General features: G+C 27.2%; 1 protein-coding gene across 6 annotated transcripts in view; it reads right to left on the reverse strand.

Moving 5' to 3' along the window:
- The window catches only part of LOC106689635 (Myosin binding subunit), a 93,576-nt gene that overhangs the window by 10,475 nt on the left and 60,710 nt on the right, over positions 1-22,391 (reverse strand). For 5 of the 6 annotated variants that reach the window (XM_014434723.3, XM_014434722.3, XM_014434726.3 and 2 more), the window contains 5 exons: positions 17,411-17,600; positions 11,932-12,114; positions 9,881-10,025; positions 8,107-8,222; positions 7,256-7,339 (listed from right to left, as the gene is read on the reverse strand). In XM_014434723.3, coding sequence (XP_014290209.1) covers positions 7,256-7,339; positions 8,107-8,222; positions 9,881-10,025; positions 11,932-12,114; positions 17,411-17,600 — 718 coding nt within the window. The remainder of the gene's footprint in view (positions 1-7,255; positions 7,340-8,106; positions 8,223-9,880; positions 10,026-11,931; positions 12,115-17,410; positions 17,601-22,391) is intronic. The other variant, XM_014434727.3, reaches the window with a different exon arrangement.

The raw sequence follows: 22,391 nt of genomic DNA on the forward strand, positions 1-22,391 counted from the left end.
AAAAAAGCAACACTAAATTTGGAACCTGGCTAAGAAATATTGATATATCAACCTATTACATAGCAGAGCAGCAGCAGCAATTTTAAGAGCTTAATATATTTCAAAAAGTTAACAAATCAATTCATGGATTTCAATTTAATTATAAACAAATCAAACAATTTTTTTTTTCATTAAACAGATATATATCAAAAGTGTATTTATACTAATACTAAAATAATGAAAAATGCCTAAAATGATTTATTAAAATGGAACTAAGAGTTTAAAAACCCTTAAGTCAATGTTGAGAAATCACAGGATACATTTAAATAAGAACGATTTGATTCCCATCCAGAAACTCTAAAATTATCTTTACACAAAATCTTGGCAAAGACTTTTCAGCAAGAAATATCGATAAAACTAAAAAAATCACAGATGATCAATAAGAAATAGTTATAAAAACTTTATTTAAAAAAAAAAAGATTTTAATGATGGAAAGGCAGCACCAACTTAAAATATTTAAGAAACATCCAATCTAAAACCAAAACAAAAACAAGCATAGGTTTAATGAACTAATACACAATTTTTAAGTGATTAATTAACTCTGGTAAAATTTAGCTGTGGTTTATGAGTCAAACAAGAAAAGTGACAATTCTGATCAGATATAAAATGATTGCACACACTTAATAAAGAGGACTCAATATAAACTGTATATAAAATTTCCAAAAATACTACCAATCTCCTCCCTGTAAACAATTACAAGGTTGCCAAAGAAAGGAAACAAGTTTAAATTTCTTAAAACATGTTGATTTTAAAACAGTTGCATTGAACTGAGGACTTGCATATTAATAAATACTTCATCAATAAATTTACAAATATCTCTAATTAATAATTAAAAGCTCATTAAATAATAAATTAGAATTTCATTTCAAAGTATTTAGCAATCAACTACTCAGTAAGAAAGAAACAAAATAGCAGATCATGATGATCTAATAAAAATGTAAGTTAATGTTAATATTATTTGTTTGTCTTGTTAATAAAGAAACTGACAGAAATTGACTATGTATAGTTTAATTAATTATCTTGATTTTTTTTTTTAATAAACTGATGCATCATTAACTAAATGTAGCTATAACACATTTTTCACAGGTTTATTTTTTTTAAAATTAATATTAAAGGTTTTACTATAACATAAATTGAATTTCTGAACAAAATGCTAACTAGGACAAGCAAACCGTAAGAGTTGAGAAAAATAAAATATTTCAAATCAATAATCGCAGTGAGTAATTACAACCTCCTCCTAAATGACTGAAAGAAGGGGATGAGTACAAACTGGAAGGTCGGGAGGAAGATGAACCTATCTTCCTGTAGCTACTGCCTAAACCATACGACATCTTGTTAAAAACTGAGTCAAGAATAGTTTAAGGCTCCCCACCTCCACCTTTAAGCCTTATTTCCACCCACATCCAACGTCAAACATTAGTCATAAACAAATTTTAAACCAAATAATTCTGGCAATGACTCCATCTGTTTTTGCTTTTATGTTTAAAATAATTGGTTAGAAGCGAAAATGAAAATATTACAAATCTACAATAGATTTGTGAATTCAATAAATCCATAAATGCTAAAGACATATACAAATAGAAACCTAGGTAAAGAAATTAATATATATTAAAAATTGTAAAAAAAACAGTCCATCATTAAGATCATGATTTAAAAATTATAGTTTATGTATTAATCATTAAACAGAATATTTTATGTTAATGATTTTTACTTTAAAGATAAAAATTAATTTCTAATTGAAGGGTTTCTCTAATATTAGTGTTAATAGAAGTAAAATTATATCCTTTAAATCATATAAGATTTTTAATTCATCAAAATAGATTTTGTGAACTACTATTACATCGATTTAAAAACAAAAAATTATAAATACTATGAGTAAAAAACTTCAATTTTATTAAAAAAAAAAAAATAACAAAATCCTACAATGAAAGATGAAAACATAACACCTAATAAAAGTTTTTTCTTTTTTCAATAATAAATAAAACAAATGAAAATAAGACAGATTATTAGTTGAAATATGTGAAACATCAGTTTGCACGGTATGAGACAAATGAGAGTTAAAACAACTTCTCTTAGCTTCAATACATCACTTCCAATGCCTAGTTATACATTTTCTATCCCTAGATCGCAGAAAATCCATGGCTTTCAATCATATTTATTACTCATGAGAAATAAGGATTTTATATATTTTTCATTATGGAATATTTCGTGTCTTTTAAAAGTGCACCAAGCACAATAAAGTTATAATAATAAGTTAGAAACAAGCCAGTTGAACAATAATAGGCAGGTGGATAAGATAAGAGTTAAAATTTTAATTGCATGTAATTTTTTTTAAAGTTACAAAACATGTCACAACATGACAAACATTATGTTCTATTATCTAAAAATTTAAATATAGTTCATTGATTCAAAGTCATAAAGAATCTTCAAACTGGGGGAGGGGGGAGGGGACTAGTTAGATATTGAAAGGAATGTATTGAAGCTAATGGAAGTTATTTTAAATAAAATTCTGTTTTAATTAAAACTTTGTTTTTCTAACATATACATTATACACTATGACCTGACATATTATATTTTCCAAGCCAATATCCATAAACAACTTATTACAATAATGCTATAAAATTAACATCTTTATACTAATACTAATCATTTAATCTGATATTTTACTCACTAAAAAAAGTAAACAGTCTCAAACATTTATTTCATCTGAATATTACGCCCGAAAAATATTAAATCATTACCTTTATACAATGAACTATTACACATCAATACAATGATTAAAATTACCTAAAAATATATGGGGAGAGATAATGGAAGTTGAATTAAAAAAGAAAGAAATTATTCAACCAGAAAAATAAAATTTTGAGAAACCAATTCTTGTTAACATTGAAAAAAACCTATTTCCAACAACTGGCTAAATTGTTAAGACAAAGCTAATAGATGTCACTATTATGTAAAATAATATATATTTTTTTTAATGATAGATTCAGAAAGATCAATACTAATCTTGAAATGAAAACAAATAGTATGATTATTCATATATTTAAAATGCTATGTTATTTTAAGATGATGTAAGACTAATATTTTGCTCTGAGAAAACTTCAATTAAAAACAACTAAAAGTTAAGGTTGCAAAAAATATACAAAGACATAATAATACAGACAAATTTATTTTTATCTGACCTATTTGTAACTCTATATTCAATGAAATCTAAAAAACCTTGACACCTTTACTAAGGAAATCCTAAAATGTTGTAAGTATTTATTTACCAGGTATGTAGAAACAATTTAAATTATCCAAAAAAGTAAATAAATCAAATTTAGTTCAAGAATTTAAAAAACAATTTCTGTAAAACAAATAGAATTTGTATATAAGTAAATTATCGCAAAAAAAAATCACCATTTTTGCCTCCAAATAGGAAAAAAATGTTATAAATTTATACCTTCCTATTTTAAAAAAAAATGTTTAGTGATCACCGTTTAATATATTATTTTACATGAAAGGTGGAATAATAAAAATGGGTCGTAAAAATTGAGTTTAACTAATTACAAATAAAAATTAATTAATTGAGTACAAATTAAAATGCTGGGATAAAGATTTCAATTTTCTTTTTTTCATAAATCAAGGTAAAAAACTGCAATGTTTCTATAAATTAAAATTTTTGTACATTGAATTTCGATCACAAAATCTTAAAGTTTGATGAAGAAATTAATAATTACTTCAAAGTATATATAAGCAAAAAAATCTTTATTGAACATTAACTACAATGATAAACAGCTATTCGCCACTGATATAGCATGCTTAACAAGTCATTGAGGCCTTGCATTTCAAAATTAGCCAAGTCCAGTTTACTATTTTAATTTTAATTTTTTTATTATTATTATAACCAATTTAGGTATTACATTGTCATGGAATGAAAGAATTTCTTTTAAAAACAGGCATTTTTAAAGTCATTTAACTATTTTGTGAGTTTTTTTTTTGAGAGGTGGGGGAATTTAACCTCATGATAAACTATAAAAAGAAACTCTAAACTACATTAAAAGTTTGAAAATGGACTTGGCTGGTTTTGGAATACAACACCTCAGCAGTAAATATAATTCATGATTAAAGAGTTTTCATGAAACTTAAAGATAATTTTTGGCACACAGGCAACAAAGAAGGTGAAATCTAAGAAACCGCTGTCAAAGCTTGATGTTATTCTTAGAAATTACTCTCTTCTTAATATAGAATAGGTCAGACAATTGTTAAACAAATAAATACAAACCTCTCAAACATACTTTTTTAAAAAAATAATTCAATAAAATTATGTAATTATTAATTAAATTGTGTAACAAAATTATAATTAGTAATATCCCAAATGACAATTACTGTACTTTGTTAGAATTTTTTAATTTATTAATATTAATAGATTATTCAGTACCAGTTCAAATCCTACACCTACACACTCTGTAGAGTGTTTATTATATAGAATATGTAAACTGCAGAAACAGCATTTTTTGGGAAGAATAGTTGTCCTAAATTTTCAATAAATATCTTGGTTGTATCTATTAGCTCATTAGAAACAATAGTAATAGTATAGGTAAAGAAGAGCCAAAAATCTACTAAAAAAATAATAATAATGGATCCATTGAAAAAACTTGTAAAAACATTTCATTTATTATGATCTTGAAGAATCAAAAGAGTCCATAAAATTTCTTGAAATATTTTTAATAATTAATTTAATGGGCAGAAAGGCAAGATAGAAATATAACCTTAAAACAACATATACTAACAAAAAGTGACACATTTCTATAACTAATTACTACTTAATAAGCTGTTTATTATTAACTGTAGATTAAATATAAGGAGATGGGAGATGATTAGAAATGCAATCAGTGAAGAACACAAGTTTTTCACTAATAACTAGAAAACTAATGACTGAGATAACATAGGATATGAGAGATAACATTCTTGCATAATATAAAAAAATTAAATTATACAAAATTTCCTACAAAATCCATATACTACATTTTATTTTCAGTTAATCTGTGACTCTACTAGAGAGTGCTATAAAATAGTCCATGCATTTGAAGAATCAGATAGAGCACTTTCTGAAAGAAATTTTATCTTAACGATTCTACATGATTTAAAATTCCCACCTCGCTAACCAGCGGCTTCACAACAAAAATAGAATAAAAAATGTTGAAAATGTTTTCAGTTTTCTTTTTGCCTATAATTTAAACATTTTTGGCTGAAAAATATTTGATAAAAAATTAAAGCAGGAAAAATTTCCTACAAAATATGAATATCTATTTCATTTTTGACAAACCTGCGATATCAATAGAGCAAGTTTAAGTAAGACCACTTTCTGGTATTCTCAGAAAAATGAAAAAAAAAATCTTTTCTAACTATTCCAGTATGCCCCAGGATCATCATCATATACCCCAAACTACTTTGAAAATGCCAGGTATACTGAGTCCATACAGGACTGTTAGAAGGGAGTTTTTTTTTTTTTTTTTTTTTTTCAAGTGGTTTATTTCAAGTGAAGTCTAGCTATATTGCAGGATGGTTAAACATGAAATATAATATATTCATTTTGTAGGAAATTTTGCAATTAGTTAGGAAATTTAAAAGGTTTATCTTCAAAAAATGTTTAGTTTTTCAGTTATAAACAAAATACTGAAAACATTTACATTTTTTTTTTATTTCAAAGTGATGCCACTGGATAGAGAAGTGGGATACCTGCAATACAGCTTAAGCACCCCCCCCCAAAAAAAAAAAATGTAGAATACTTTGTTTTCTAGTTACTAACAAAAAACTGAAAAAAAATAAAAATGCAATAATCAATAATAGAAATATGATGTCAATTTTTGATTATAATAAAGTATAACTTATTTTGTTAGCTGTTCATCAATAGGCCAATTCTATTTATTTTTATGTCCTATTTTATCTGTACTAAAAGGACTTTGCCATTAACTGGGCAGTCAACAATGTGAAAGAATTAAAAATTAACAAAGATAAAAATTAGAATAGATACAACCTTTAAATTTCATGGACACCATCACATGTTACAAGATGAGAACTTTACAATTATCAAGACATTACCATGGTTCCCATATTATAATAGTCTATAAGCAATAAGATAAGAAAAAAAATTGAGAAACATTATTTTGGAAATATAAAATGATAAAGATCTTCACTGAAAATTGTTTAGCATGATTAATCTTTACCTAAATAATTTATAAAGGCCAAAGGATTAAATAAACATATAGTATTTCAGTAATTATTGCAGTTGAAATTCAATGTTTATTGAAATATGATATTATTATTCCAGAAGTGGTTACTAACAAAGCTTCAGAATTTTATTTTTATTTAAAAGAAAAATAACAAGTACAGCAACACATAAATTAGCTAATAACATTTATCTGTACAAATATTTAAAATTTCATTAAGATTTTCATAAATCAGTATATGCTTTTTGTTAATGTTTGAGTAATATAAGTTTATTAAAAATGAAAAAAAAAAGTTGTATAGAAGTGACAAATTACAATTTGTGATAATTGTATTTATTGTAAATTATCCAATTATTTACTGTTATCAACAAATTAAAAATGAAAAATTGAAAGTTCTTGATTTTTTAAAATATAAATATAAACTTAGTGGAGTTTACCTCCTCTTGTTCGAGACCGCCATGCTACTATATTTTAACCACCTCTGATCATTATTACTGCTTTAGTTTAAGGTGTATTTTTAACTCCCATTAAAATTAAAAAGGAAATTTCTATTCTTATAAATCATAACATATCCCTCCCTTTTGTTCCTGATGTAATATGATGAACTTCAACTGAATAAATAAATCTAAAGAAAAAAAAAATTCGAAGGATATCCATATTTTCCTAATAATCTACAAGGCATGCTTATATTATCTCATATAAAGTATTCAACTGTAAAATTTACTTTCTCCACTTCAGCAAATAAATACAGGGTTTATACATGAAAAACCAGTTCTTCAATATAACATGGTTTTTAAGTTTTTCAAATTTGAAAATTTAATTTAGTTACACAACATTACATTTTTCAGGAAAAAATGCCAGTTTAAAAACCTTTTTTAATTAAAATTAAAAGATTTTTCATGTCAATTATAAAATTTGCAGAAGTGAGAAATATGAATCGTGCAGGTAAAGCCTTCATATCCATTTAATAATAATAATAATTATTATTATCACAAAATGCTTACTTCCAAGTTGTTGGTATTGGAGTTATCCTCTCCGCTAGGGCTCAAGCCTCCACTGGTGTCTGATTGCCTTTCTGGATCTATCTCCTTTAAAGTAAAATACTAATTTCAATAAAAAAATACAGCGAAGAAATATTATAGGGAAAAAGTGTATTCAATTCAATAGTCTGATATTGTTTTCAAATAATCAAACAGAACAAACTTCTCTTAGATCTTGCCATGCCATAATCTTGGAAAACACAACTTATTAACAAAATTTTGCCCTACCCAAGATTAATAAAATTCTAATTAATATTAATTTTAAATTTTTCATACAATGACAATTCTAACTGATAAGAACACTGATAGTATTAACATAGATGATTTTGTCTACAACAATAACTAAACAGTGCACAATAATTTATTCAGTAATATTTAACAGAATAGACTAGTAATCTTTGTTATGGATAATCCAATTACTTGCAGAACATTTCCTAGGGAAATATAAATCAACAAACTCTCCAGTGTCATTTTTCACAAAAACTAGAGTTTAAGTAAGTGTTTTTCATTAAAAAAAAAAAGTTTCCGAGTTAGCTGATTTATATTTCTCAAGAAAATGTCATGCAAATAATATTATTAATATGAGAGATTACACATCGATTCAGTTTAATATTGCCAAAATAGATCCAGATAATGGAAAAATTACTGATCAATCCGAAATGTGTGCCATCTGAAACATTAGAACAATGGGAGAATCTGATGTCTATATTATACAGCAGCTAATGTTGGGGGTATTTTACCATCATTTTAATATCAGAAATGCCTAAATAAATAGTAAAATAAGTCATATTATTGTAAACAAAACAATAACCTACATCCATATCAACATGAACAACACCAGTAGAACGCCTCTTCGGCCTTCTTCGTCTTTGTATTGCAGCTTGAGTGGCTTGAGCATTACGTGATTCATTTTCTTTTTCTTTTTCTGGATCTGCAAAAACACAGATAATATTAACAGGTAATTATTGAACAAAACAAGAAAAGATATACTGCTTTGATAAATGAGAAACAAGATCACGAAATCAATTAATCATAATTGTAAATTACTCTAATTCAATATTTATAAATAAAATTTAATAAGGAAAAAAATTATGCATCCTTTAAACATGTATTTCATTTGAATACTATGTTTAATCATGAAAGTTGCAGATTATTACTGGACAGTTTTGAAAGGGTTGAATACAATAAAAGAGCAAAAACTATGAAAAATATTCAAATTTCTAATAAAAATAAATATGGAAGATTTATGTTTTTATGAGAAATCGTAGTAGCTTTGCGAGTAAGGCAATGTTTTCCTACTTTCTGAGCCCATACGCGAGTCTGGATGTGGTAAGGATCATATTTATTTTGTTGTATCAGCCATGAATCGACCATAGGTGTGGGAGATCCTTCTAGGATACATCATGAAGACTTAACACAATAGGCCAATGCTCCTGTATTGCGGCATTAAGTACCTTGTAGACAATAGGTAATAGAAAGATACCTTGATAGTTTTGATAGATAATTTTTTTTTCCTATTAGATGAGTAAAATAACCTTTCATTTTTTTGAGCATTTCCTCTCTCATCTAGAAGAAGCGTTACACATTTTCCTTAATAACTTGGGGGAATATATAAATTTCCTTGGGGGAAAATATTGGAATAAGAAAATTTTGTCAAGGAAATCGCAGAAGAAATGGAAAAAGAATCATGACTCAAAATAACCAAGACTCACCCGAATTTCATTTAAGTTAAAAGGGATAACATCAAAAAGTGGTAGGAAAGTGAGATGGACAAGGAGGGATTCGAACAACTGACTGACAACGAAATAGCAGATCTCCACAGAAAAGATGATCAACTTTGTTAGGTTTGATTAGGGTAACTCGAGTAATGAGAATGAAGATTCGCTTATCATTTTGGAACCAAAAAATAAAAAGAACCAAGGATTGGAGGTAACAGAACTTCAACTAAACTATTTCAAATAGAAAAATGCTGATTATAACAGAATTATCTTGCTAGGGACAATGAGAATTTATATTAGAAAAAAAAGTTTTGTAAAAATTAAAATAAAATTTTTGATTATATATATCTATATATAGTTACCGTAAAAATTGATATATAAGAAGATGGTCAGGGTTGCGGTCAAAAGAGAAACAAAATTAGTTTACAACTATTTTTGTTTCTCTTTTGACCGCAACCCTGACCATCTTCTTATATATAAAGTTTCTGATTTTTTCTCTAAATGAAAATTCAATACATATGTAAAAAGTGCAAACATTCATTCTTATGTATTTATATATATATATTATAATAGAATGTATATACAACGTTTGTTTGTTATTAAAAGTCATATTCTGAAGTTTGTTTGTTTTTTTAATTAACCTTCTTATCTATCACATTAAGTCAATAAAATGCTGTAATTCGATTATCCAAGAACCCCCATACATGTTAAAAAAATTAGTTGCTAATCTATCTTTTACAATATAAACTCCAGTTCAGTCCTCTATTAATGAACCTATAAAGGTAACATGCAACAGATTATTGTCTTATAACTTTGTAAGATACTTTTTGTTCTTTAAAAAAAATGTTTTCTTTTTAATCAACAACTTTACCTTTTTCTTCTCCCCTTTTTCGTAAGGGAAGAGTAACCGTAGTATCTCCAGTTTCAGTGACAGGAGTAACAACAGCAGTCTTTCTAACAACATCAGCTGCATTGTTCGTGCTAAAGCCTTCTTTCCTGGCATCCTCGAGCATAAACTGAGAAACAGAGAAAAATATATCAGATTCAAAAGAACAAGACAAAACTTTGGCTATGTTAGATAGAGGTATTATTAAAATGATTTTTATTGCTTAAAACTAAGGAAAGCAGTGCTTGGCTAGTTACAAAATGTTATTACCTTCTTGTTATGCATTGGAACAAAATGTTCCAACCATAATGCAATAACTTGACCTATATTTACTGAGAGCATGTCCTGCAATGTGTTGTATTCTAAGTTCAAAAGTTGGCTAGAGCAAACTTAGAAATCAGAAATTCTCCAAAACTGAAATGACTAAAATTGAAACTGCTTAATTTCATTTTAATTTGAAGAGAATTTCAAGGCAAAAGGCACTGCAGTCTAGAACTTAGTTAATGGATAAGAAAAAACCTCTCAGAAGTTGGAATATGGCTATGACAAATAAGCAAGGCACTAACAAGAAAATTAAAATAGTGTCCCTAAGTGATAACATTATTGCATGATCATTTACAGTTTTCACACTATTATATAAATTTAAAGCATAAGATACAACTGATTTTGCTTCACTCAAAAAATAACTTCTAATTACTCAAATCAAAGATGTTATAAGATTAATATACCATTTAATGATAACAAAATCAATGTTTTTAAGATTTAGAGAATATTTTATTATAACTCTACCATAGGAGAATGATACTACTGTAAATCATATCAAGTGCAACCAAAATATTTTCAGGGATAAATTACAAAACTTAATTTTGTTTAATTTAATAAACATTTTACCCATTCCAATAGATTTAATATATATATGTAATGGAAACAATAATAAAAACAAACAAGAAACATGCTGAGAAATTATCTTAAGGAATAATGTAGTACTTCTGAAACCCAGTAAATTTCAATATATGATTGTCATAACCTGAAACCAACTTTCAACTAATGGACTCATATAAATTCAAAGAACTTCATACAATATAGGAATAAACAAATATTCTATCAGTTAATTAAATCCATTAAAAAACTTTAATTGAAATTCATACAGACATCGACACAAAAATAAATAGTAATTAAAAATAAATTTTAAGAAACAAAATTAAATCAAACTACATACATGTGACATAACAGAAAATTATCCATGCAGAATAGTTCTAATTTAAAAATACATGCACACAAACATTTAGAATAATGTAGAATGCATTTATTGTGATACCAGAGACTCAAATAATGAAAGAGGACAAAGGAACATGCAGATCATACAAGTGAAACCAAATAACAGTGTAGTGACTCAGATAATAGGAATCCATCATGAATCACAACATTAAAACATTGTCAAAAACTTAGGATATATTGTAGGATTGTACTAATAAAATAAATGATAAAAATAGTCAAGTACAAAACAAAAAATAACATATTAACCAAACTATAGCTGATCTGTGCACTAGTGCAGTATTTACATTGTGCTGAATTAACAGAAAAATAAGGATGCAAAGTAGCAAAACAAAAACAAAGACAAGCATAACCCACATGGTACCACTCTTCATAAGATCTTTTTTTTCCCCCTAAAACTACAAGTAAACAATAAATTTCAAACACATAAACAGAAATTGGTATAATGAATTTTTAAAAAAATCAATTTAATAGCAAAGCAATCCCCTTTTATTCTTTAAATAAGCTCACAATAAAATTTACTATTAAACTTATTATTTTTCAGAAATGACTAATAACATTATGAAAATTATTGTTGATAAGGGAAAATTTAAAAATCAAAAATATTCTTTCACCCATCTTATGACACTGTATTGCAAGCTTAAATTAACTAAAAGATTATTTAGTATTGGGAATTCTTATGATTTATCATTGAAGTTGATAAATGGGTGAGAGTGGTAAAACCATGTTATGGGACATTGCTATCAAGCAGAAAAACAGACCTTGCTCCCATTGTCTACTCTCAACCGCCAAGATGGCCTTCTTTCATCAGTAGTAGATACATTTCCTTTTGTGAGTGTAGCACTCACAACTGGGGAGGTTGGGCCACCATCTTCTGGACTAGAAGGTGGTTTCACGGAACTCGGAGCTACATTATGCACTTTCACAACCACTTCATCTGTAGGCTAACCAAATCAATAACCTAAATACATGGCTTGATAAAAGTAAAAATAATTATGAGTAATACATACAGAGATTTAACTTAAAAAGAAATAACTGTGAATAATATGAACATTATTCAGAAATACAATAACGAAGTTTTAAAGGAAAGAAATTACTTTTTTTTTAAACTGTGAATTAAATGTAGATGGACACAAGATATTTATGAATAGTTTCAAGAATAACACACTGAGAAATGTATCCCTTTAGGTTTTTGTCTTCAATAACAAAGAACTTGTTCTCTGAAGGTTTGCTTCGACAATTCGATTACTTATAGTATTTATAATATGTAAAATGGATATATGTACGGTTTATAATATGTCATATGAATTATATTACTATAATTACATCATATTGTAACATTAATTCCAAAACCTCCTAACTGCATATGTTTGACGCCATAGAAAGGTTTTGGAATTACGTTTGATATATATATATATATATATATATATATATATAAAATAGTACATTAATTATGGTAATATATCTTAAAGTCGAAATTGGAACTGACAAGTTTAATATCTTGTAATAACAATCAATGACACATAACCCTAAGATAGATTCAAGAGATGTTAAGCCCTACAATATTAAAAATTCCTTCTTATTGATGGAAGATAATGGGGTAGAAAATATGAAATCATTTACACAAGCTTTGATTCTAAACTTGATAATTGGTCCCATTCCATATTGGTCCAACATTCATAGTTGTACAAATCTATTTTATAACTAAATCAGTCAGTTCATTATGAACTAGAGAACATGCTACCAAAAGTTATGTATTTATTTAAAAACGGTTCTATTACTCCACAAAAAATAAAAAAAACTACAATAACTAACAAAACAGGTGTGTGTCAACAGGGTTCATAAACATATAGGTAAGATACCTTAAATGAATACATGCGTAAAAATTGTTTCAATTCTTTTTTTTTTGGAGCTTTTACATCTTTATACAGTTCTATACTTAGTCATCCTCAATAGAAATTAATTTTTGAGCAGCTTTTTCAAAAAATTTCATCCAAATGGTGAAATTGACAGACATGTCTATGATCTAAGACACTCATACACAAGGGTAAAAACCTTTTTCATGAAATTCTATACACACTAAAGTCAATATTTGCCACCTACAAATCTCAAATAGACTCAAATAGGAACATAAAAAAAAGGCTGAGAATAGATTGGAGGCCACTGTGCCTCCATTTTCCACAAGAAACAAATACCAAGTAATTATCACTTATATATGAAAGTTTCAAAACTAATAGAACGGTACATTAATGATAAGCTGTTCACCATTTGATTTCAGATGTTTCATAAATGTGCAATTATTAAGTTATTAGAATGAACAAAAGGACTTATTTCCAATACATTAATTTAAACAAAGGTTTATCAAAAATTGTTAACCTATTAATACCTAATGATATTTAGTCCAGTAATATGGTATGGTACTTTTACCAAGAAAGTTTTGAAGAAGCTCTGACAATTTTCTGATTTTTTTTTTTTTTTATGGATGCTGATTATGAACTACAATTTTGTAATCTGCAATTTTCCATAGAATATTAATAAAATTGTCAAAAAAATATTTTTTTTTTTTCTCCCATAGTTTATATTCTTTTACATTTTTTAAAAATTATTTGTTGTCACCCTTTTATACGTTCCCTTTTTTCAAATAATTGTAATTTTTTTTATTTTTACCTATCCTAATAACTTGTAACATATTCCTGACCTTCTAGTAGTTTCATCATCTTTCTATCGTACTTTTTGAACTCAGAATCTAACCGCCCGCACCGCTATCCTCAATTGGGTTTCCGATCTCCTTCCAAGCAGGTATGTTTTGTTTTATTTTATTTTATCAATATTTTACCCCCTTCTCCTTCTCTATTCTTTTCTTATTTTCCCTTGCCCATATTAGCTATGTTCACCATATATTATTATTATTGTCCTATTTTCTGATCACTTCTTTTGTCTTACTTAACTTAATATTTTGTTTATTTATTCTAGTATTTGACTTACATATTTCAATAGTTATATATATTTTCTTTTCCTTTCTTTTTTTCTTCATAAATTCAATTTTTAAATTAATACTGTTAAATTAAAATATTTATATTTATTTGCATTATGTAACTTTATATTTTAATTTCCTTAATTGAGTAATTTGACTTACATATTTAATTACCTATATATACATATTATTTCCCAGTTCTTTCATTAATTTTCATTTAGTACAATTATTTACTTCAATCATCCTATATATTCTTTTATTCATTGGCTGTTAACTTGATTTTTTGTTCTTAGCCCTGATGAAGGCTGGAAATTCTGGCCAAAATATTAGCCACCATCTTCTCCTCATATATATTATCCACAGTCAACTACCTTCTCATCTTTAAAAAAATTATTATGATGTGAAGATAGTTGACAGTAGATATAAAACACAAATAAACAAACGAATTATTTATTTGTGCCAACATTTCAACCTAATTTTCAGGTCTTCATCAGGGCTATAAAAACAAAAAGACAACAACCATCATTCAGAGAGAGAAAAAAAAATACAAATAAAGTAAATAATACACTAAAAAATTTAGAAATATACATAACAATGAAATGAAAATATACACTAGTTGATTAATAACTATGGACAAAGACAGTAGTAGATTGATAACATTATTATTTATGTACATATAAATGTAAGTAATAAATAAAAAATACAGTGGATAAGAATGTTATATTGATGAGTAACATTAAAAACCATTTAGTTATATTCTTCTTCTCTTAAAAAAAATTATTATTATAGAATTATTGTTAGTGTTTCTCTCTCATAGCATGAGAGACAACAAGTGACAACACATGAGAAACCAACACCTTAAATTAATCATGAGTGAAATTTATAAGATTTAAGGTAGAGCAGAAAGGTCTCAAAAGAAAAAAACTGAGGTAACAGTTGAAATTCCTAATCAGCACCCCCAAATGAATAAATGAGTAATTTCCAGAAGTTCTCGAAAAGTTTCTACTGAGATTTTTTTTTTTATTCTCATTTAAATTGCAATCTATCTCAAAATGTCGACTTGTGCTCAATTGAAAATATAAAATTAAAATTCATAAACAGTGCCCTAAAAATCATAAAAGAGAAAATTTTCAGAACTGCACCAAATTTTTCCACTGATATTAGTTCTTAGTTGACTGTACCTTGCTCTTGAAAAGATCTATTAAAAGCTTTTTAGATACTTCACTGATTCCAAAAAAATTGATTTTAAAACTTCAATGGTCACTAAAATGTCGGAGTTTTCTCTCTACCTCATACTTTTAATAAATAAATAAAACATAAAACATGTGTATTATATTTTTTTCATTTTTATATGAAAATTTTAAGTTGGCATACAATTCTCCTATTAATTTGGCCGGAATAAAAACAGTACCGATATAGTTTCTATAAATTCCACACCACACATATACTGACCATTGGTGTAACCTGCCTAATTGATTCACCCAAGGAAGATTCTGCCATGCCCAATAAATAATGAAACTGTGGCATTTGACATTCCGTCACAGAGAAATTTTGTCCCATCCCTGAACAATATTCTGTAAAGTAGTCATCCATAACTTCAACTTTATTTATTCCTCAGCAGAAAATTTTCATTCTGGTATCATGATCCCCGAGAATTCAGCTCTGGTGTAGTGACATGTGAAATGGACGACCTATGACTTGTGAAGTATTCCCCCACCGACCAAATTGAACTTGTAGCAATAAAAGTTATCCCAAATTCCTTACGGAGATAAGATAATTAGTACTTAAGGAATATTTCTTGATTCAATTTTCAGCTACAGTTTGAATAATTGCCTTCCTTAGAAAAAGTTTGTTGTATCACCATCAATTAATTAAGTATCAATTCAATTATCAATTAAGTAATTCACCAAAACTCTCTTCAGAAATATTCAGTGATTTTAGTGCAGACATTTGTAAGTATAGCATGCAGATACCTCGCTATATTTTTAATCACACTTCCTTGTAATTAAAACCATATTCAAAGTTTTACTGAGAGCATTCATGACACTTATCTCCACCAGAGCTTGCCTAGATACATTACATACATAGGAAGTACATCTACATTCTTCCTTATCACATTTCATTGGATAATTCCAAATCCTATAATATCTCCAGTTTTGCATCAAAATAATCTTGAAGTAATTATTTACAGCTGTGCAGTTCAATTACTATTTAGGTAAATAAAATAAAAAATTATTTTTTTGACAAGTAAAAATCAAAATAAATGTAAAACAAAATTTAAAAAAAAAAAAAAAGGTCAAATATTTAAAAAATCAGAATATTTATTTTTAATAAATGATTTCTTACTTGTAAAAGTATTTTTAATGAAATATGAGAAGAATCTTGTGTATTTATGTGGTAATGAGGCAATAGTGGACCCAGGTACAGAATGTGCACCCCTCTCAGAAAAGTTAACATAAAATTTTTTTTCTTGAAAACTGTTACAAAAAAAGGTAATTTTATAATTATGTTCTTAACTTAAAAAAATATATGTTTTTAATTTGTTATTTAAAGTACATTTATTTACATGACATTTTCACGATGATTAAATGTCTAAAGGGTTTGCAAAATGTCCCTAAGGTATGACTACTACCTGGAGTTCAGCAGTCCCGTCCAAAATTTGATTAATAATAAGTGCAAATGGCCACCTTGACAAAATCAAAGCATGTAATGTATTAAATTTTCTAGGTGGGAAAGCGCGATCCTTCACTCAAGTAATTTATCTGTGGAGTGTCTCCCCCTCCTCAGAAAATTCCTGAATCGTTAACTCAGAAATAAATTTTCTATTAATAAAGTTGAAAATAGATATTACTTCACCCACCTTATTATTGCAAAATATTAAGTGAAACAAAAAATATCAAAATATATTTTCAAATATTTATTAAAAATATGGTGTAAAGAGGAAACAGCATTTGAGTGATCGTTAACCAATAAAACTAGATTTTTCAGAATTACTAAAGTGTGTATTTAATAGATCTTATCAAGAGCTACAACTAAGGTCCTTTGAAATATTTTTTTTTCGATATCTCAAACTGTTACCAAGATAAATAAATTCCTGTCCATACATACATGGGACACAGAGTGCTAATAAAAGACATTCTAAAATGACTTAAAACTAATTATAAAATTAACAATAAATTATTTTAAATTTAAACATTAACACTTTTAACTTGAAGTAATTTTCAGCTTATATACAAGAAATATAAATAGCAAAACAAAAAACTTACTTCAGAATTACCTAACTGCTGACTAGCTTGCTGAAGGACTTGTTGCTGTTTCTTTTTAACTAACTGTTCGGCTGATTTTATTTCCTCTAATGTAACACCTTGTGTAGAGCGTCTTGTTTCTCGTACTCTCTTAGCATGAGCTTTCCTCTGAGTTTCAGACTCCTCATCTCGAACAGGTGGGACAAATGATCTACAAACACATTTCCATTATATAAATATTGATTAACTAGGTGAAACCAAGTGAGAAGAGAAAAATTTGTACAGATAGTATCTATGATAAACAAATTTCTTTTAGACATTAGATTTTAATTTATGATGAAATTGTGAAATACCTATCAAACATACGTTTTTAGAATAGTTATAGCTCAAGACCCTCTTGGGACTAAATATACAATGGTAAAAGCAAGAGCATATTACAGTCAAGGCAAAGCTTCTTCGCTACCAAGGGACAAAGTAACTATTTAACACCAAATCGCAAGGAAAACTGAAGTAAAAAATAAAATTTTAAACGATATTTTAGCTATATATAGGTATACTTCATATTTTCAAATGTAAGGTTAGTGCTCAAATTTAATATGTTTAGATGAACCAGAATTTCAAAATTAAGTTGTTTTCTGAACTGACTGCAGAAATTCCTGAAATTGATTATATCTTGCTTTACTGTTAATCACGATCTTTATATCATTTCTTGTAATCACAATAATAGTTAATGGTCATTATGAAATACAGTCAAGTTGTACAGTACTAATTAGCAGGCAGTGTGTTTGGTATACCTCTCATAAAAGACAAAAGGTGACACGGATCTTATTTATTCCAAAATGCAACATAAATCAAAATCAACAAAAGTGATTACTCAAAATTAACAAATGCTTAATTGTTATTTCAAAACTGAACTTATAAAAACTTATTTACAAAATATAAAAATAAGTAATTTATCTATTAACTTTCACACTGGTAAAAACAATAATAATAAATAAAATAATGAGTTAATAAACAAAACAAATTAATACATCTACAAACAGCATAAATAACTTCAAAACAACACTTTATGAACATACTACAGTTTTAAAATAAACAATAGTTAGAGTTTAAATAAATAAACATTAATTTACAACATATTTAATTGTATATACAGAAACTAATCTCTAAACAACAGTAAGCCCAGATCTCAACTGAGGTTTTTCTAAAGAAATTATTCTACTAACTGCAATCCGGTTTTTTTAAAGTATTAAAAAGTAAAATATAAAATTTTAACAAAATGTAACTTATAAATACTATTAAAAAATATGAGTTTTTTCTGAAACTAGAGGACACAATCGACAATGATTTAATATATTCTTATTTCATTTTTTTCTGGATTATTCAATTTTATTTTAATTGGGTAGTCCATCCATTCAATTTCTATGCATGATACTAATCTCAAATATCAAATCAATCCAACAGGATACTCAAAACTTGAATTGAAATGTTGCTTTATCTTAAGATCTTTGAATATAAATCCAAAGAATAGTATTATGTTTTAAAGTAAATACCATTTACTTTTTCTATTGATAGTAAATTGCAAAAATGTCAATTAAAACTAATATTTTTTCGACTAATCACAAAACATTCATGACAGAAATTACAAATAAAGAAACTAAGAAAAGAAAGCCAATGGGGTTAGGTAATTTTCAGATTGACACAACAAAGGATAGATCATAAGATAACAAGGGATGGGAAAATATTGGTGGAGGGCATGGAAGGATATGTAAGTATTTGTGTTTGAATCTAAAACATAAAAATTGAGAATGAAGTTAAATTTTAATTTGTTTTAAACAATAAATAAAATGTAATATATATACTATAGATAATAGGATGGTCTTCAATGATATCAAACTAGGTTAAAGTACATAGGGGTGTTAAAATCAATAAACAACTATAGTAATTAAAACTCATAACTTTATATACTATTTTTTTGGGTTTGTTCTAGAATAGTTTTCATTTTCTAACCAACTTGGTCTAAGGCTAAGACAAGATTCAGCAGAAGTAACACTAAACTGATTAATAATGAACCTATAGGAAATTATTGGTCTTGGATTTGAGTACCATGCCGTGGGTCCAAGTAGTTATTTCATCTATATTATACATCTATATATACTTTGGTGTCAATCATTAAGTTTTTAATAAGAGTTAAGTAGTAACTTTCTACATTCTATAGCTCAGTGACTTATGAAAGAAGTCTAAGAAATTTAAATGGCCAGTTTTGGCTGGAAGCCAGTTAAAACAAGGAAAATCATTAGAAGCAGTTGGATGTCATTGCTTTATATAAAATTTAAGTACCACAAAAATGAATACATTCTTAGATGTAAATTATTAAATAAATCCTTGTTTTATTCATTATTATATTGATATATCATTGTTCTGTCCAAGTCCCTATAGACCGACCGATGTGGTCCTTGGCCCTCTAAATGTGCCTTCACCAGGTAGCTTGATCCAGTACAGCCATTTTCCAATTTCGAACATTTCTATTCTCTTTGAGATTCCACATTAGTTCAGTATAAGGGGTGCAGGTTATCAGCTTACTGTCCCGTATAATGGATACATAGCTTGAAATAAAAAATGACTGGCTGGTATAATTAATCAATTCTTTTTGCTATTTAAATGTTTTTAACAATTTAGAACATATATCTGATATTAGTAGTGATATATATTAGGTGATACCAACTACATCATTTTATACATCAACATAAGGACCAACAACATAACAATCCTTATTCCTAATCATTCATAAAAAACTGCAATCCAAACTTAGCAGAGCATCAAGTTATACATGGACACAAATATGTTTATTCACTAAGCCATTGAGTTAACAAAAAGAAACTATTCATGAATATTAATAATATCCAACTTAATAATTTTGTTTTAAGATTATTATTTTTTATTTTACTACTTAAGTTTTAATTAAATCAGTTTTAAATTGCTTATAACCACAAAGTAAGGCAGCTATGAAATAATGCAGTGTTGCCAATTCTCGCTTTAACTCATGATTCACTGTTGAAAGATTAGGAACAGTTCACCATTAGGTGTGATAAAATAAGGATTGTTTAAACCTTTACCTTTAATACCTACACTACTCTTAAATAAAACATTAACAATAAATGTTCTAAAATTAATTAATTAATAAATTAACAATTAATAAATTATTAATTAATAAAATCAATTAATTAATTAACATATATATATATATATATATATATCTTTTCTTTCATAAATAATTCAAAAAAATGATGGTTTATTTATGTACAAACAAGTTATTTTAAATTTTGCTCACAGCTGGAATGAAGACAAAAGTGAGCCAATCTTAGAAAAGAGTTCTGACCAATAAACCCATCATTCTTAAAGTTTGAAGATTTGTGATTGAGTATTATGCCCAAGCTAAACTCAAAAACATTACTCAACTATTTTCTTCCGAGTTTTCCAACAAATAAACACTATATTTTATCTTAACTAATGATGATTTTAAAAATTGACAGAACAAGCAAGGAAGAAATTCAGTCACATTCTTTTCATAGATTTAAAAAAAACCATTAATCAGTTGGACACTTTAACTTTACAAAATGCGAATAACAAAACCTTCAATGTATTAAAAGTGTGTACAAAATGGGTAAAACGAAACAACATAGGTGATGGGTTAGTACTTAAAATGATAAAAGAGTACATTTTTGATAAAATGTAAAGAACTAAAAAACAAAAAACAATTAATGAATATTTTTAATAAATTTCTAATTTCTCTACCTTTCTTTCTTTTTTTTCAAAATAAAGAAATTATTCTACTAACTGCAATTACTCTACCAGATTTTCATCAATGAAATTTTCCCAAGGATCCCATGTGGTTATAATCCCATCTGGTAGATGGAACATTCAAGTCGCCAAGCAACATGCAGTGGTAGATTCCATGTGTCCTGGAGCCAGGTGAGAGAAGGGTTGTTGAGAGGAGGGTTGTACACAAAAAAGAGAGGTCGATACGAACTTCCTTTCCATATTTTTAATTCGACCGGTTTGAGTTTTTCAGTGTTGCACAACTCTTTCCTTAAAGAGAACTGTGCTGTTAGGTTTAACTTGGCTGCTACCATAATGCCTGACAAGCACTGACGGCCTCTAGGTAGGAGGTAGTTCTGGTAGTCATCATGTTGAAACTCCACAAAGTTGTCAGAGGCAGCTTCTGCCTCTACGATTGCTTAGATGTCAATGTTCTTTTTTTTATATATATATATATACACATATATATCTTAGGGACTGATGGGGGATGAAGTATTCTCGTCCTTGTTGTGCCTGTAGACGTTCTCACTCTATACTACACTTATACTTTTTATTTTATTTCATAAAAATAGTATTTCTGGAAATTATTCTTTTGCTGAAGATTCCAGTCAGATACTTAATTAACTATGTACATTATAATATAGTAAATATAATAAAAATATTTTGAGGTCAATGATTTATGGTTTGAGATAAAATGTACGTGACAATGAGCAAATGTATCCAAGAAATTAAAATTTCAAATGGGTAAGTGAGAGAAATCGATAAAAACCAAACCATGTTTACACTAATCACCAGTATAGTTCAAACTTTTGACCAAATCAGACCAAGTCAAAATATAAGTGTCAAGGAAAATATGTTGGTGCATGCATAAGCAAAAGCAGCAAACGGGATTTATTGAAATTGATACCAGGTCCATTTGGATTTGACCAAATTGATACTAATTTGAATCCTATAGTAGAATAGTGGAGGAAATTTGAATTCCTAAATGATTAAATAAAATAATCCCACTAGCACAATTTTACAAAGATTCAAAACTAGAAACAAACAACTATCATAAATGCTGATTAAAAACCAGACTAGAAAGAAAATTTTATTTTGTTATGGACCAACAAAAGGCTACAATAAAAATATTCAAGTCACATCATAAAAATATCATGACCTAATATAAGATTTACAAAGCATA

Source organism: Halyomorpha halys, unplaced genomic scaffold (genome assembly GCF_000696795.3).
Source record: "Halyomorpha halys isolate HHAL.00 unplaced genomic scaffold, Hhal_1.1 Scaffold1421.1, whole genome shotgun sequence".
Classification (NCBI taxonomy): Eukaryota; Metazoa; Arthropoda; class Insecta; order Hemiptera; family Pentatomidae; genus Halyomorpha; species Halyomorpha halys.